Source organism: Trachypithecus francoisi, unplaced genomic scaffold (genome assembly GCF_009764315.1).
Source record: "Trachypithecus francoisi isolate TF-2019V2 unplaced genomic scaffold, Tfra_2.0 Contig00505, whole genome shotgun sequence".
NCBI classification, from domain to species: Eukaryota; Metazoa; Chordata; class Mammalia; order Primates; family Cercopithecidae; genus Trachypithecus; species Trachypithecus francoisi.
Window position 1 is genome coordinate 9261 of NW_022680685.1, and position 16987 is coordinate 26247.

Here is a 16987-nt window from a genome sequence, read left to right on the forward strand (position 1 = left end):
GAGCTGGTGTTCGCTGGAGGGCTGAAATCCTCCTGGTGCCTGATGTCCAACTTGGGACTTTGTTTCCACCTGGAGACTGATGCCTACCTGGGACCAGATGTCCAGCTGGAGCAAGATGTCTACCTGTAGCCTAGAACTTCACCTAAGGCTTGATGTTCCCCGGGGCCTATGCATCTACCTAGGGACTTGTGTCCAGGTGGGGCCTGAGGTCCATCTTGGGCCTGGAATTAACCTGGGAGCTGATGTCCACCTGGGGCCTGGGTGTTCCCAGGGACTTGGGTCCATCTGGCCCCAGTAAACATCAGCCTGGGGCCTAGTTGTCCATTTAGAGACTGCAGTTTTCACTTAGGCCCTGAAGATCACCTGGTACCCAGGTGTCCACCTGGGACATCAGGCACTAGGTTTACACCCGGGCCCCAAGTGAACAGTAGGCCCTAAGAGAACTCCAGACCATATTTAAACATCAAGTCCCAGGTGGATGCCCAGGCCCCATGTATACACCAGGCCCCAAGTAAACAGTGGACGCCAGCTGAACATCAGCCCCAAGGTTGACACCCATACTACAGGTGGATATCAGGCCCCAGATGAACACCTATGCTTCAGGTGTTCATCAGTCCCCAGGTGAACATAAGGCCAGAGATGGACATCAGGCCTCAGGTGCACATCTGGCTCCAGGTAAACATCAGGCCTTAGGTGGATAATCAATCCCCAGGCGGACATCAGAGGCCAAGTTGACACAAAAAATTCCCAGGGGTGTCACTTCCCAGTGGACATCCAGGCTCCAGATAAATACCCCAGCCCCACCATAACCGTAACCACCATACTGAGAAATGGCAGGTCTAAATACCATCATGCTCATTGCACACAAAAGGATGCTTAGCTATTTTATTCAAAATACAACTTCATTTATCACTCTGAGCAGCAATGTACAGAGAGGAAAAGAAAAACCAGGCCTCAAGGAATCCATCCAAAATGAGTTAGATATTATAAGGGACAGAAATCCCCAAATGAAATGTTATAGTTGACTTAGAATAGACTTTAAAACCCATTAATTTTCTTGCACGTTTGATCCAAAGCATTATTTCCAGAGACTGAACCTAGAAAGAATTACTTAAGACTGGAAGTCTTGTTCTGATCTGGATCCCACACTATTGAACATCTGTAGGTACTACACCACATTATACATAGCACTGGCATGACCTGTGTGCATTTAATTTTCTAATACTTGTTCATCTCTGGCATACTTTATATATATGGATATATATTACATATATGACATACATACATACACACAAGTACACACACACAAAGTATATAAGGGTAGGATAGTATAATTGTGCAATAACGTTTTTGTGAAAGTGGTGCAAAGTGGATTGCTTTGGCGTCCTGCTGGAATGTGCCTCCATTGGCAGAAGTAAGGCTTTCAAAACTAGTCGTTCTCATTTTTCTCTAGCAACTGGGAATATTAATAATTGAAGATGTGTTGGTATAAAAATAATCATAATAATCACAATAAAGTGGTGTTAATAATTATATCACAAGATATAATAGACATTATAGATATTATAAGATGTCAAAAAAAGTCATAAAATCTTTGAGATGATTGACACGTTAAATGCGGCCCCTTGTGCCGCCCTGGGGCGCCACTCTAGCTGGGTTCTTAGCGGTGCTCGCCCTGCTCCACCTGCTCATCCCAGGTTCCTGCGACCCGGGAGTCGCGCCATGGGAGCGAGGTCCTTTGCTGCGGCCCTAGACAAGGACAATGAGGAGGGGGTGCACGTGGAGTCTCCGCGGAAAGGCTGGACTCTGGGCAGGAGACTTCGCGGATGGGCGCAGCCTCATCTGCAAGCCTTGCTCACTGCCCGGTGCCTGCTGCGCCCTGCGAGCTCCGCGGCGGTGGAGCCAGGCCCGCGCTGCAGGCTCTCGGCCCTGCCTGCGGACCCTGTGTCCTTTGTCTTGACCGTGGGACCCGGGCTTCAGCTGGCCCACGGTTCCCGAAATTAGCTGACCATGGGCTGGCGTCTGGGACTGGGTCGTGGACCTTGTGCTCTGCCCGCCGCGTCACCAGCGCCGGGCCTCCCCGGGGTGTTGTTGGCGATGCAGGTTGCACTGGCTCGGGCTCTGCTTGGTAGCCTGTCGCGGTGAACCCCGTCACCTTCCATTTCGGCCACCAAGCTGCCCGCTAGTCAGCCGTGGTCTGCAGCCTTCCTGGGACCCCTCCGGCCCCAAGGAGGCATCACTCACATCCACTTGCGACACCGGGGCCCAGCTGTTGGTGAGCGAGCGCTGGTGCTGCCTTTCTTACCCAGGCAAGTGGTGCTTCCCCAGCCCAGGGGCCTGCGCCGCCTGCACCTCCGCCGGGGCTGCGCTGTGCAAGAGTCTCCAGCCAGCCAGCCCTGGCACGTGAGGGGGACTTTAGGCTCCCCCAGAAGATCACCTTCAGCAGGGATACAGGGCTATGGAGGATGCAGCTGACACCTTCCAAAGTTTGTGGAGACTCTTCTGCCACGCCAAAAGTTTCATCATCAGCTGCGATGACCACTGGGTCTCAGAGACACCACTGGGATGTGCACCAGCAGTGCCTTTGCTGAGCACCCGCAGTGCTGACCAAGTGAAGCAAACACTTTGTGCTCCTCCTCCTCATGTTCCACATCCAAAGTTCTCTCACCGTTTCTAAGGAGGAGAAATCAAAAGAAACTGAAATCAGAAAGAAAGAGAGAGAAAGAAAGCCGTGAGCAAAAAAAAAAAAAAAAAAAAAAAGCAAAACCTTTTGGAAAGCATTAAGTGCCCCAAAGCCATAACATATTCTTGTCTCTTTAAACCTTCTGCGCTTCTTCCGTGATGAATGATTTATTTTTTTTTTTACCACTGGCAATTCGTAATTATTAAATTCTCTGGCATTAATGAATAGAAATTGAATCACATGTGGGAGTGTAATTTGCATTATATGAAGCTTTTCATATTTAAAAAAATTGTTCAATTTTTCTCCATGGATTAACAATTAATGGGAAATTCTCAAAATTGCTGTGTTAATGTCTCCTGAGATAATTAGATGTGAAGAATCAGGAGTCCGGTCTTCAGGACTTCCTTGAGTCGATTTCCACCAGGGGAGAGGGAGCTTCAGGGCGCCTGCTGGGGTCATCTCACCACCCCTCATCAGAACCGATTCTGGAGCCCTCCGGGTGAGAATGGACGGGTTCAGCACATCTACTGATGCAGGCAGGGCCTCGCTGCAGCCCAGAATGATCGCATGGGCCCCAAGGCGTGGTGTCAGCTAAAAGTTCACTGACCTGTGAGCCCTCTGCCTACCTCCTTTGAAAGAGCAGTGGGCTGCCCTGATTAGAAAGGGCCTGAGGCTCCTGCAAGCTGATCCCGCTTTCCAGCGCACGTGTAAAGAGGACGAGGGGCGATTCCGAGCTGGGGCCAATGTGACCACACATGGCACTGGCGCACCCTAGAGCAGATGGTGTGAACGTGTGTCACCGAGGGCATATGGGGCGATGGTGAAAGAATCTATGGTGTCCAGGCATGTACGCTGTGGAAGTGTTGCACAGTGACCTTTCCATGAATGCCAGGGAAAATCAAAGAACACTTGGGATCTAGTGGCCAGTCAAAAGTTTCAGGGGGTTAGTCCACCCAGGAGCAGAGGAGAGTCTCATTCTCAGGAATGAGACTACGTGTGCAGAGGAAATGCGACCGCACCTGTCCCAGAAGACAAGGACTTGTCTTTCAAATGAGGAGGGAGGCAGAGGGCTCAGCTGCGACAGTGAACTTTCAGTTGACAGCACCAGGCCTTGAGGCTTGTGGGATGATTGTGGGTTGCCGAGAGACCCTGCTTGCCTCACTAGATGTGCTCAGCCCATGCTTTCTCACCCGGAGGGTACAGAATCGGATCTGAAGTGGAGTCCTGAGACCCCAGCAGGCACCCTGAAGCTCCCCCTCCTCCGGTGGAAATCGGCTGGAACCGAAACAGGTTTGCAGAGAGAAACAATCATGACAGGGATCTCCAGGAAGTGTCTCCCTGACGGACTGGGAAGTGAACCTTATGGAAGACATCCAGCCAGACCGAGAAGCATCCACGCCCCGGAGAAACAGGATACACAGCCAGAGGGAGGACGGAGCAGAGGCCAGAGCCTCATTTTTATGTATTTGATATGAAACTGTGCTTCCTGTTGCCAGAAGGCCTTTCCTTCTCTATATGAATAATCTAAATTGTTAATCATTTTAGTTTAAAATAAGAGCAATTATCTTATCTATGGAAATCATTTCCTCCTCCTAAACAAATTAGTACTTAACCCATATAAAAGCTGATATCCATGTGCATAGATACCCGCAGCTGCTCTTCATCCATCGGTAGCTGGGAAGTCGCTCCTGTCATCCCTGCATGAAGCAGAGAAGTGGAGTGGGAGTTACCCAGCCCGTGCCCCACCAGGGCTTTTTCAGGCGTGCACATTGGAGAGCAAAACCAGCCTTCAACCTTGCCTCATGGCCCATGATAGGAGAAACTTCTGGAAGCATTTCCACACTCTCTGATAGGATGTGGCATAGGCAACAAGAGAGTTGTAAAGTCAAGAGTCTATCTGTGAAGGAGACCATTGTGTGGGTAAAGGGTTTAGATGTTGTAGTAAACCACTTACTTCTCTCTTTTCCATGTTCCTTGATTATGGCAGAAACATTAGGAAAGAAATCCTGGTTGTGCAACGAAAAACAAATTATGCAAATATCAGTAATACATTAAAATGCATTAAAATAAGTCACAGTGAAAGAAGTTATAAAAAATGTTTTCAAGGTTCATCTGTGTTGTAAGGGGTATCAGAACTTCACTCCTTTTCATGCCTAAATTATATTTTATTGTATGTATATACTACATTTTTTTTTTTTTTTTTTGAGACGGAGTCTCGCTCTGTTGCTTAGGCTGGAGTGCAGTGGCGCAATCTCGGCTCACTGCAAGCTTTGCCTCCCGGGTTCACACTATTCTCCTGCCTCAGCCTCCTAAGTACTGGGACTACAGACGCCCATCACCACGCCCGCTAATTTTTTTGTATTTTTAGTAGAGAGAGGGTTTCGCTGTGTTAGTCAGGATGGTCTTGATCTCCTGACCTAGTGATCTGGCCATCTTGGCCTCCCAAAGTGCTGAGATTACAGGCATGAGCCACCACGCCCGGCCTATACTACAGTTTTTATTTTGTTTATTTATTTATTTTTTATTATACTTTATGTCCTAGGGTACATGTGCACAACGTGCACATTTGTTACATATGTATACATGTGCCATGTTGGTGTGCTGCACCCCTTAACTCGTCATTTACATTAGGTGTATCTCCTAATGCTATCCCTTCCCCCAGCCCCCACCCCACAACAGGCCCCAGAGTGTGATGTTTCCCTTCCTGTGTCCAAGTGATTTCATTGTTCAATTCCCACTTATGAGTGAGAACATGCGGTGTTTGGTTTTCTGTCCTTGTGATAGTTTGTGGAGAATGATGGTTTCCGTCTGCATCCATGTCCCTACAAAGGACATGAACTCATCATTTTTTATGGCTGCATAGTATTCCATCGTGTATATGTGCCACATTTTCTTAATCCACTCTGTCATTGATGGACATTTGGGTTGGTTCCAAGTCTTTGCTATTGTGAGTAGTGCCGCAGTAAACATACGTGTGCATGTGTCTTTATAGCAACATGATTTATAATCCTTTGGGTATATACCCAGTAATGGGATGGCTGGGTCAAATGGTATTTCTAGTTCTAGATCCTTGAGGAATTGCCACATTGTCTTCCACAATGGTTGAACTAGTTTACAGGTCCATCAACAGTGTAAAAATGTTCCTATTTCTCCACATCCTCTCCAGCAACTGTTGTTTCCTGACTTTTTAGTGATTCTAACTGGTGCGAGATGGTATCTCATTGTGGTTTTGATTTGCATTTCTCTGATGGCTAGTGATGATGAGCATTTTTTCATGTGTCTGTCAGCTGTATAAATGTCTTCTTTTGAGAAGTGTCTGTTCATTTCCTTTGCCCACTTTTTGATGGGGTTGTTTTTTTCTTGTAAATTTGTTTGAGTTCTTTGCAGGTTCTGGATATTAGCCCTTTGGCAGATGGGTAGATTGCAGAAATTTTCTCCCATTCTGTAGGTTGCCTGTTCACTCTGACAGTAGTTTCTTTTGCTGTGCAGAAGCTCTTTAGTTTAATTAGATCCCATTTGTCAATTTTGGCTTTTGTTGCCATTACTTTTAGTGTTTTAGACATGAAGTCCTTGCCCATACCTATGTCCTGAATGGTATTGCCTAGGTTTTCTTCTAGGGTTTTTATGGTTTTAGGTCTAACATTTAAGTCTCTGATCCATCTTGAATTAATTTTTGTATAAGGAGTAAGGAAGGGATTCAGTTTCAACTTTCCACTTATAGCTAGCCAGTTTTCCCAGCACCATTTATGAAATAGGGAATCCTTTCCCCATTTCTTGTTTTTGTCAGGTTTGTCAAAGATCAGATGGTTGTAGATGTGTGGTATTATTTCTGAGGGCTCTGTTCTGTTCCATTGGTCTATATCTCTGTTTTGCTAGCAGTACCATGCTGTTTTGGTTACTGTAGCCTTGTAGTATAGTTTGAAGTCAGGTAGCATGATGCCTCCAGCTTTGTTCTTTTGACTTAAGATTGTCTTGGCAATACGGACTCTTTTTTGGTTCCATATGAACTTTAAAGTAGTTTTTTCCAATTCCGTGAAGAAAGTCATTGGTAGCTTAATGACTACTACAGTTTTTAAATCCAGTCATCTGCTGGATTGTTTCCACCTTTTTACAATTGTGATTAAAGCTACTATTAACATTTTTTTGTTTGTTTGTTTTGAGACGGAGTCTCGCTCTGTTGCCAGGCTGGACTGCAGTGGCGCGATCTCGGCTCACTGCAAGCTCCGCCTTCTGGGTTCATACCATTCTCCCACTTCAGCCTCCTGAGTAGCTGGGACTACAGGCACCCGCCACCATGACCAGCTAATTTTTTTGTATTTTTAGTAGAAATGGGGTTTCATTGTGTTAGCCAGGATGGTCTCAATCTCCTGACCTCGTGATCCACTCACCCTGGCCTCCCAAAGTTCTGGGATTACAGGCGTGAGCCACTGCACCCGGCCAACATTGTTTTAAAAACAGAAGTTAAATGCTTATAAAAACTGAATGGTAATGCAGTATTGCCTAAGGCTTTGCCATTTAATAATATAAATATCACATTAATGATAACTTAGAGCCTCACTCAGTTTTCATATGCTTAACTTCAGCTTTTTCCTTTATTGAATGAAAATGGAGGGACTTGATTGTTGGTGTTTTTTAAGAGTTGGGTTCTCACTCTGTCACCCAGGCTGGAGTACAGTGGTGCAGTCACAGCTCACTGCCACCTCCAGCTCCTGGGCTCAGGGAATCCTCTTGCCTCAGCCTCCTGAGTAGCTGGGACTACAGGGATGCACCAGCATATACAGCTGAAAATGAGGGAACTTGAAAAAAATACTGTTTATTATAACCTATTTGGTCTGACTTTTGAAATAATTAGAATCGTATTTAAAATTTGATCCTGGAATAGCCATAAATGATCATTATTCCAGGAAAAGTAAATATTGGTACACCCAAGTAAATGCTTAATAGATTCAAATTTTATTAAATAAATTAAAATGTGCTTTAGAACCTGCATTCACAGTTTAGTACTTCATTGGTTTTACTTTACTTGGCAGCCAAATGTTTATCATAGTGATGACGGGGATATGCCGATGAGAATTATTATAAAATTCTGTTTTGGCCAATTAAAATTGTTACTCCAAGAATGTAAGACTTAGAGCAAAAATTGATAATAAATCCTAAAGAGAAAAGGTACACATTCAGCACTGTTCCTCCATAGATCTTGCTAGGACGTAACCCATAGTCAAGGTTTTTTGTTTTGTGTTACAATATTTAGCAATGAGATTGCCAAGTTATCACTGATATTTGACAATTTAAAATACCAAACTATCCTCACTGGTTTTCCTTTACCTGGCAGGGAAATGTCTGATTTATCATAGTGACTACTGGAGACGTGCCAGTGGGAACCCATTCCCACTAGGTACAAAAGAACAAATGCTACAGGAAATTAACCTGAAGGAAAAATCAACATTTGGCTTAAATAGGAATACATATTTAAAAAGCACCAGAGGTCGGGTACAGTAGCTCATGCCTGTAATTCCAGCACTTTGGGAGGCTGAGACAGGTGGATCACTTGAGGTCAAGACTTCAAGACCAGCCTGGCCAAGAAGGTGAAACCTTATCTCTACTAAAAATATAAAAATTGCCCGGGCATGGTGGTGGGCATCTGTAATCCTGGCTACTTGGGAGGCTGAGGCAGAAGAATCACTTGGACCTGGGAGGCTAAGTTTGCAGTGAGCCAAGACTGCACCATTGCACTCCAGCCTGGGCCACAGGAGTGAAACTTCGTCTCAAAAATAAATAAATAGCACCAGAGTATTTAAATTATGCATTGTCACTTGGTTTTGAAGAATAACTGTTATATGTTGACTCTGTTTATATCATACATTTTTCTGCTTGCATTACAAATTTCCTATTGATATAAGAAAAGCTTTGAGGTTTAAAATATGTATCTCTGTGGATTATACCAATTATAGATACTTAGAACATGAATAAACATAGAGGTAAAAGGGACAGACAGTAGGGTGGGGTGGAATTTGAGGTATTAGATAAATTCTTTATGTAACAGTTTTCCCCTGTCTAAATCATCTACTGTTTGAAGTTAGTTTCTTTAACCTTTGTGATAGCACTAATGCTATATGGCTTATTTTTATCATTTTTCTTGGATTTCCCTTTCTATTATCAAATTTGATTCCCCTTCTATTATCAAAATTGCTTACTGGCCTGGCACGGTGGCTCATGCCTATAATCCCAGCACTTTCAGAGGCCAAAGTGAGAGGATTGCTTGAGGCCAGGAGTTCAAGACCAGCCTAACCAACATAGTAAGTCCCTGTCTTCAAAAAATTTTTGAAAAATTAGCTGCTGTGGTGGCACATGCCTGTAGTCCCACCTACTCAGGAGGCTGAGGTTGCAATGAGCTATGATCATGCCACCACATTCCAGCCCAGGCGACAGAGGAAGACCCTGTCCCCCTGGGAGGAAAAAAAAAAATCCCGCTCATCATTTTACCATTTCAACGTTTGCTTCTTGTAGGAACACTTAATAGGTTAACCAGAATACAAGCAGACAGAATTCTCTTTCATCACAGACAGAATTCAATGATTCAATGCTATCAAATCCCTCATGTTGGAGACAATTTTAGGAAAGCAGAAGAAAGAGTGTTTCCCCCATGACATGGATCTGACGCCCTGTATTGCAAATGCAGGAAGCGTTGGCTATTCTGAAAGAAGCTCCCTATCATATTCATAATTTCCCAGTGAGAGACAAGGTAGAAACTGCTCTCGCCTGAGCTCATATGTCATCCTAAATGCTACCTGTGAGACCACCAGGACCTTCCACGAAAAATGCTTCCACCCTGACTCCCTCACTTGGCAATCAGGCATAATGTAGAAACTTGGCATTTTTCTAAAAATTCAGAAAAGGGGAAATCAAAGCAGACATCAACTTCACAAATGATATATTAATCAGGGTTCAAATATGAAAATTATTATTATTATTGTTAGTCAGAGTCTCACTCTGTTGCACAGGCTGGAGTACAATGATGTGATCTTGGCTCACTGCAACCTCCCCCTCCCAGGTTCAAGCGATTCTCCTGCCTCAGCCTCTGGAGTAACTGGGATTACAGACGCCTGCCACCATGCCCGGCTAATTTTTGTATTTTTAGTAGAGACAGGGTTTTACCATGTTGGTCAGGCTGGTCTCAAACTCCTGACCTTGCAATCCACCTGCCTCAGCCTCCCAAAGTGCTGGTATTACAGGCTTGAGTCACTGTGCCCGGCCACAAATTACTTAATGATAAAACTAGATTTAAGTTTATGGGAAGAAGAGAAAGAAGTATTCATTTTCTTTTAGCAAATGAATACATTTAAGGCTGTGGCTTGGGTCCTGCCTTGCCTGTGGGTTGAGGTGTGATGTGTCCAGTGCTCCCCGCTACTCTTGCAAACAGGACCTAAATATTCTGCAGAGAGACATCTTTTCTGGCTGCCGGTCATTTTCCACAAAAACACACTTTACTATTTAGGCATTACATTCCTAATGCCTTTATTATTTTTTCTTCTTCACAAAGAATTACATTGAAATATAAATAAGTTTTCACCTTTCCAGGTGTGCATTCGGACAGTCCCAGTCATTCAGGAGGCTGAGGTGCGAGGATCTCTTGAGCCTGGGAGTTCAAGGCTGCAGTGAGCAATGATTGCATCACTGCACTTCAGCCTGGGTGACAGAGTGAGACCCTGTCTCAGAAACACAGTTAATTCTTTTCTTTTTGCTCATATATAAATTGTACTTTTTAAAAAAAATTTAAATATTGTTTGGAGCAAATCCCCTTGTGGCATGTTTGTGATTGCTGCTTTGGTACTTGAGACTCAGCCAGGTCTGTTTTGTTCTAAACAACTGCTGGGATCTGTCTTGTTTTTTCAGCGATTTGTACATTGATTCTCCTGGTCATTTCTTTTACCCCTGTGTATAATAGCGCAAACCTGGGAATGTTAGAGAAAACACATGAATGGGCATTTAAAATATGTTGAGAAGCACAGTAACTATTAACACTAGCATGGCTTTCAAACAGATAATGATTAATAAAATTGTGACTTCTTATTTTTCAAACAGGAAATGCTATGAATTTTAGTGCACCGAAAACCAATGTGTAACACAGAGTGCAGCCTGACTGAAAGATTTTTAAATTCTGTTTAAAACAGTGTCATAGTATAGGAAACCAGAAGGAATTGGAAACACAAATGAAAGAAAGAGACTGCTCCCTGCAACTTTTAGCCATGAGAGTAACAGTACACATTTAGATAGAAAAGGCTATGAGAGTCCAAAAAATTCAAAGATGGTATTGAGTTTCAGAGAATAGCAGGATATAACCCAGTCCTTGGTGGTCAGCTGAACCATATTATGATTGTTTTTAACATGGAAGAAAGAAGACTCTGCTCCCTATTTAAAAACCTGCTGTTGAGCTGTGTACTCTCTGCCCCAGCCGATAGTCACAGCCTTGTCCTAGTGTGAGCAGAGTGAGGAACTGATCATCTCACTAGCGTGCAAGCTCTCAGACTTGTTCTTTACTAGACTAGGTGCAGTCTGGGTGCAGTGATGGTTTCTCTCTGTGCCCAGAGGGCTGCTCCCTCCTTCACTGCCAGGACAGATGTTGGTGTGTGTTCTTCTCCCAGCCAGTAGGACAGATGCAGTCAGTGAACAAAACAAACATAGACACACACACACACACACACCTTCCTCCCTCAGCAACCCCAATGCCTGACAGCAGAGATGAATCATGCTACTCAAAGTAGAAAGTTGCCATCAGTAAGTGAAACTGACAAAAGGGTATCTTAAAAGACAATTGCTTCAAATTTAATATCCGTGAAGAAATATGCAGCTGATTATGCAGTTGATGAAGAAGTAAACTGCGTGATATAAAGGGGAACATAATAAACATATTAGTAATAATAATAAAAGGGGAACATAATGAATTTCATTATATAAATTTTTTCTTTTTCTACAAGTTAATATATAAAGGACAATAGCATGGAATTAAAGGTGTTGTGTTTTTATTCAAAAATGACTTTTTTTTTTTTTTTTTTGAAAAGAGTCTCCCTCTGTTGCCCAGGCTGGAGTGCAGTGGCATGATTTGGCTCACTGCAACCTCCACCTCCTGGATTCAAAAATCCTCATGCCTCAGCCTCTTGAGTAGCTAGGATTACAGGTGCCAAGTCACCACACCCAGCCAAGAATATTTTCAAAAGCATGTCTCTCAGGCTATAAAAATTGAAGTTGAAATTGAGTAATAAAGTTTATAGCCTGAAGCAATTAAGTCTATTAAAATAATAAGTATTCATTTTATTTCTAAGTAAAAGAGATAAATCAAAGGCTAATAAAACATTTCATTTGGGATAACTTTCTTTTAAGATGGCTTTCATTCTGATTCTGCCATTAATTTCAGATCAGTTAATACGTAGAAGACAACTACAATTTGTGTTGAGATTTAGAGTATAAACCAAGTTTCATTTCATTAACTAATATAGACCAACAGATTGGTTAAGAAAGGAACCATTAATTTTACAAAGAGAGTTGACCTAAACTGTGATAAGTTTTCCAGTACTTAATTCTTTTTACAATTAGTTTTTTAAATGGCAAATAAAATTGTATGTATGTTGTGTAAAACCTGTTTAGAAATAAGTAGATTGTGGAATGATTACATTGCGCTCAGGAACATACGCATACTTATTTTTTGTGGTGAGAACACTTCTTGATTTTCAAGAATACATTAACTGCAGTCACTATGTTGTGCAATGTATCTCTTAAACTTATTCCTCCTGTCTAACTACAATTTTGAATGCTTTCACTGTCTCCCCAAGTCCCTGCCTCCCAGCCCCTGGTAACCTCCATTCTACTCTCTGCTTCTGTGAGTTCAATTGTTTTACATTCCACATAAGTCAGATCATGTGGTAGTTGTCTTTTTGTGCCTGGCTCATTTCACTTAACACAATGTGCTCCGTTAACCTCCTGTGAATCCCAGTTTCTAACCTGCAATTGCTCTAAGTGTTTTCATTCCCTTTTCATGGTTTCTACTAAGAATTCCAGAGCTCAGCTGCAAGGTTTTCACTGCTTTGGAAGTTATTCACTGTTTTTCTTTACATCCTATCCACAGACAGACAAATAAATTGTCCAGTGCAAGTGCAGCGGCTATATGCCCTTCCTGTGAAGGCAGGCTGGTTTGACATCTATTAAGCAAATCCATCTCAGCATTCTTAACAGCCTTTATAGTGTCTGATATCAAACTCAGTAATTTAAAACATATGCCTCTGTCTTTGTAAGACTGCTTGGGTTGGAGAAGACTTATGAAATATTCAACTCAGCAGATAATGTATATAAAAATTATTTCATAAGATTTAATGATCTTGAATTGATTTAACTGTTTATATGTCATACTTTGAAAAAGCAGGGCAATTATAAAATTTAATAATGACATCTTCATAAAAAGCAATAATTCATATTCTACTTTAAAAATATTTTCTCTTATGTAGAGGAGTAAGTGGCATCCTAGTGGCACCAGAAGGATGTACTGGTGAGCTTGTGTAGCGGTCCCTAAGTTAACGCATGTTGCTTTATTTGACTGATACTGATTTTGCCATCTTAGCTTCCGGCAGTTAGGTGGGCAGAAAACCCAAAGTTAGTAACTTTGAACAGTTCCATCAATGTTAGTAACTCAAGGGCCGAAGTGATGGATTAAATGGCCAGTCGAGTCAATCTCTGGTTCGCCCTCATGATGACAGAATGCTTTTAGGTAGTGAGGCAGTGCTTAGTCTCAAGGTAGCCTCCCTTCCCCTCATGCATTACCTGGTGTTTGTGTGCAGGAGTGTGGATCCTCTATACATGCCTGGGGTTTTGGGTGTGGAAAGGGGCCTCCGGTGTGCTGGGATATACCCTGGGGCCCCTGCAAGTGCCCGACCCATACATGCTCCCTGGGGCCTGGTAACTGGGTGCCCTGTGCCTTACAGTGTGGAAGTTGGAGGCTTCAACATAATCTGTGGCCTGAGCTTGGCCTCAGGGAATATTCCTGGGTGGTGTCAGCTGTATCTCCTCCTTACTCCATGTCATAGGGGAGCAGCGACTCTCTGAGGTGGTGGCATGGGTGGTAAAAGAATTTACCAAGACCGTTGTAGGTAAAGAAAGGCAGATTTATTGGACACTACAGAGCTTACGTGTTTGTGGTGATGTGGGTGTGAACATACAATTATGTACAGTGCACAATGCTTGATGAAAATAATAAATGATGTTAATGTTTTATGTGTTTAATATCATATACTTTTTAATTGTTATTTTAGAGTATATGTTTACTAGTCTTTTTTTAAGTTAACTGTGAAGCAGCCTTGGGCAGGTCCTTCAGGAGGTTTCCAGAAGAAGGCATTATTATCAAGGAGATGACAGCTCCATGCCTGTTACTGCCCCTGAAGACCTTCCAGTGGGACAAGATGTGGAGGTAGAAGACAGTGATATTGATGCTCCTGACCTGCTTAGGCTTAGGCAAATGTGTGTGTTTGTGTCTTGGTTTTTAAAAAAAGGTTTTAAAAGTAAAATAAATATATAATAGAAAAAAACTCATAGAATAAGGTTAAAAAGAAAGAAAATATTTTTGTATAGCTATATAATTTGTGTGTTTTTTTGTTTATTTGTTTGAGACAGGGTCTCACTCTGTCACTCAGACTAAAGGGCAGTGGCGCAATCACGGCTCACTGTAGCCTCGACCTCTTGGGCTCCAGAGATCCTCCCACCTCAGGAGGACATCAGTCCTCCAGACAGACATCAGGCCCCAGTGGACACCAGGCACCAAGTGGGACACAAGCCCAAGGCGGACATCAGGCCCTAGGTGGACATCAGACCTGAGGAGGACATCCATCCCCTGGTGAACATCAGGCACAGGTGTCCAAGCAGGCCCTGAGTGGACATAACGGTGTCTAGGTAAGGAGTTGACCTTGGAGGAGGGTGAGGAGTCAGTAGCCCAGTTGAGTCCTGAGTAGGTCTTACGGAAGGAAAGGGCCGTGGGGATGGAAACTTAAAGAAGTGACCTCACTTACTTGATGACAGACCCGAACAGAACTTAGAACTCTGGTAACCAGGCGCCCATATCCTAGAGTCAGCCCTGTGGCCAGCTTACTTGGTGAGAGACACTCGAGAGAGAGAGATTTTTCGTGTTGCTTCCCCACTTCCCAAGGCTGCTCCTTCAGGAATGACAGAAGAGCCTTTTCCGACAATGCTGACGAAGGCTTATCCTTCACCCCAGATGCCTGTGGCCCTTTGTAAAAATGTGCACCCAGGTACCACAGGGCAGCCCAGAGCAGGCCCTGGCAATCCAGGCCTCACCAGAGATCCCATCGGGCCTGCATCTGCACATTGTCCTTGTCCGGGAGGAGATCCGGGAGCCTATACAGTTATGGGGGTGGTGCTTTTCAGCTGGAATTCCTTTAAATTCAGTGAGGTTGTTTCCGTGTTTGGAAATTCCAGAGGAAAGTGATTGACGTTGGTGATCTTTCTCCTTTTTCAGCTCCTGCTGCACGTGCAGAGAGAGAACTTCCAGCGCCCCTCTGTGGAGCCAGAACCCACAGCATGGGAGGGGGCCCCATGCTGCAGCTAGAGGCCATGCTGCAGCTAGAGGCAGCAGCTCCAGAGCCCTCCCGGCCCTGCACCAGTACAGCCAAGGACCAGCCCAGTGAGGAGCTGCCCGACCTCATGCCACCTGCCGTAGTCACTGGCCTCAGCCCTGGAGCTGAGAACATGGCTGGAGATAGAGGTGTCTGAGGGCTAGAATTCCTTTAAATTCAGTGAGGTGGTTTCCATGTTTGCAAATTCCAATGGAAAGTGACTGACATGGGTGACCGTTTCCCCTTTTTCAGCTCCTGCGCCATGTGCAGAGAGAGGAACTTCCAGCGCCCACTGTGGAGCCAGAGCCCACAGCACAGGGAGGGCCTCCTCTAGAGACCGCGCTGCAGCTAGAGGCAGCTCCAGAGCCCTCCGGGCGGTGCACCGGTACAGCCAAGGACCAGCCCAGTGAGGAGCTGCCCGACCTCAGGCTACCTGCCGTAGCCACTGACCTCAGCCCTGGAGCTGACAGCATGGCTGGAGATAGACAGAGAGTGGGTGGGCAGCACCACCCTAGACAGCAGCTCCCACACTGCCCCTAGTCCTGGGCATGGTGGGAGCCATGGAGTCAGAGACCAGGGTATGCAGCCTTGGCTCATCTACCTCACTGGAAAGAGGCTTATTTTATTCACCAGAGCCACATCCCAGGTGCAGCAGGACCTTTGCATTCTGCCAGTGCTGGGAGTATCTATCTGCGCACAGGAGGTGCTTGAGAGCAAGAAGAGAAGCCTGCAGAAAAGGGTTCCAGCAGCTCCTCCTGCTCCCAGAGGTGGCCTTGTCTTCTATGAGAGCAGGAAAAGAAGCCTGTGAGAAAGGGTTCCAGCAGCTCCTTCTGCTCCCAGAGGCGGCCTCCTGCTCCAGGCATGGAGGTCTGTCTGCAACTGGGTTCTGGGCTGTTTGCTCCTGATGTGCTCCCCAGGATGGGCTTAATGGGCGGGCTGGGGGTGCGAGGACCATGGGGCGGCTTCAAAGGGTACAGCAACCAAAGCTTCCAAACTCAGCACTTGTGCTTTGGTCTCTCCATGCTGCCACCTGCCCTAGGATTTATTCATAGTGTTAAATTACCAGTTTATGCAAATGATGTTTCATTAAAGCTCAACTTTTTGAAAGTTCACACCTTTTTTAACTCTCTAATGTTAGATGGTGTTTTTGAGGTGATCCTGAATATCTCTGATAGTTGTGTCTTCTTGTTGTGGTTGTTTGTGTGATTGAGTTACCACCAGCCTGTATTTTTAGATTAGTAACAAGTAGATATTTTCAATTTCTTCTAAAGTTTAAAAAAATTAGTATTTTGTATTCAGAGAATTCTTGATAACCGAAGGTAAACATTTTTCACTTAAAATAAATGTGATTACTTTGAAAAGAAATTTGGTTATTGTAAGTTAATTTTTGTTTAAAAAATAATTTAAGGAAAATAATGCTCAAAGAGCATGGTCATGGCATTTATTCCAGAGAGAGGAAGTTTATCCTGATCTGCCTGTAACAACAAAAGTATATGGATCAAGATAATTCTATAGGGACATAGATTAAAAGATAGCATATAATTTTATTTTAAAAATGAAGATAATTTTTTGATACATGTATTAAATGTAAGAGAACAAACAGCATAAAAAAATGAACTTTGGGAGGATATAAACAAGTACTGAGAACAGTGTGAGGAATAAAATTCTCATCCTAGCTGGGTGTGGGCAGAAC

General features: G+C 44.0%; 1 protein-coding gene across 1 annotated transcript; it reads left to right on the plus strand.

Moving 5' to 3' along the window:
* The first annotated feature begins 15291 nt into the window (after positions 1 to 15291).
* LOC117084741 (CMT1A duplicated region transcript 15 protein-like protein) lies at positions 15292 to 16550 on the plus strand. The gene is made up of 2 exons (XM_033213292.1): positions 15292 to 15443; positions 15547 to 16550. Exons 1-2 carry the CDS (start codon positions 15293 to 15295, stop codon positions 15702 to 15704), a joined length of 309 nt encoding a protein of 102 aa, XP_033069183.1. The 5' UTR covers position 15292; the 3' UTR covers positions 15705 to 16550.
* Positions 16551 to 16987: the final 437 nt, after the last annotated feature.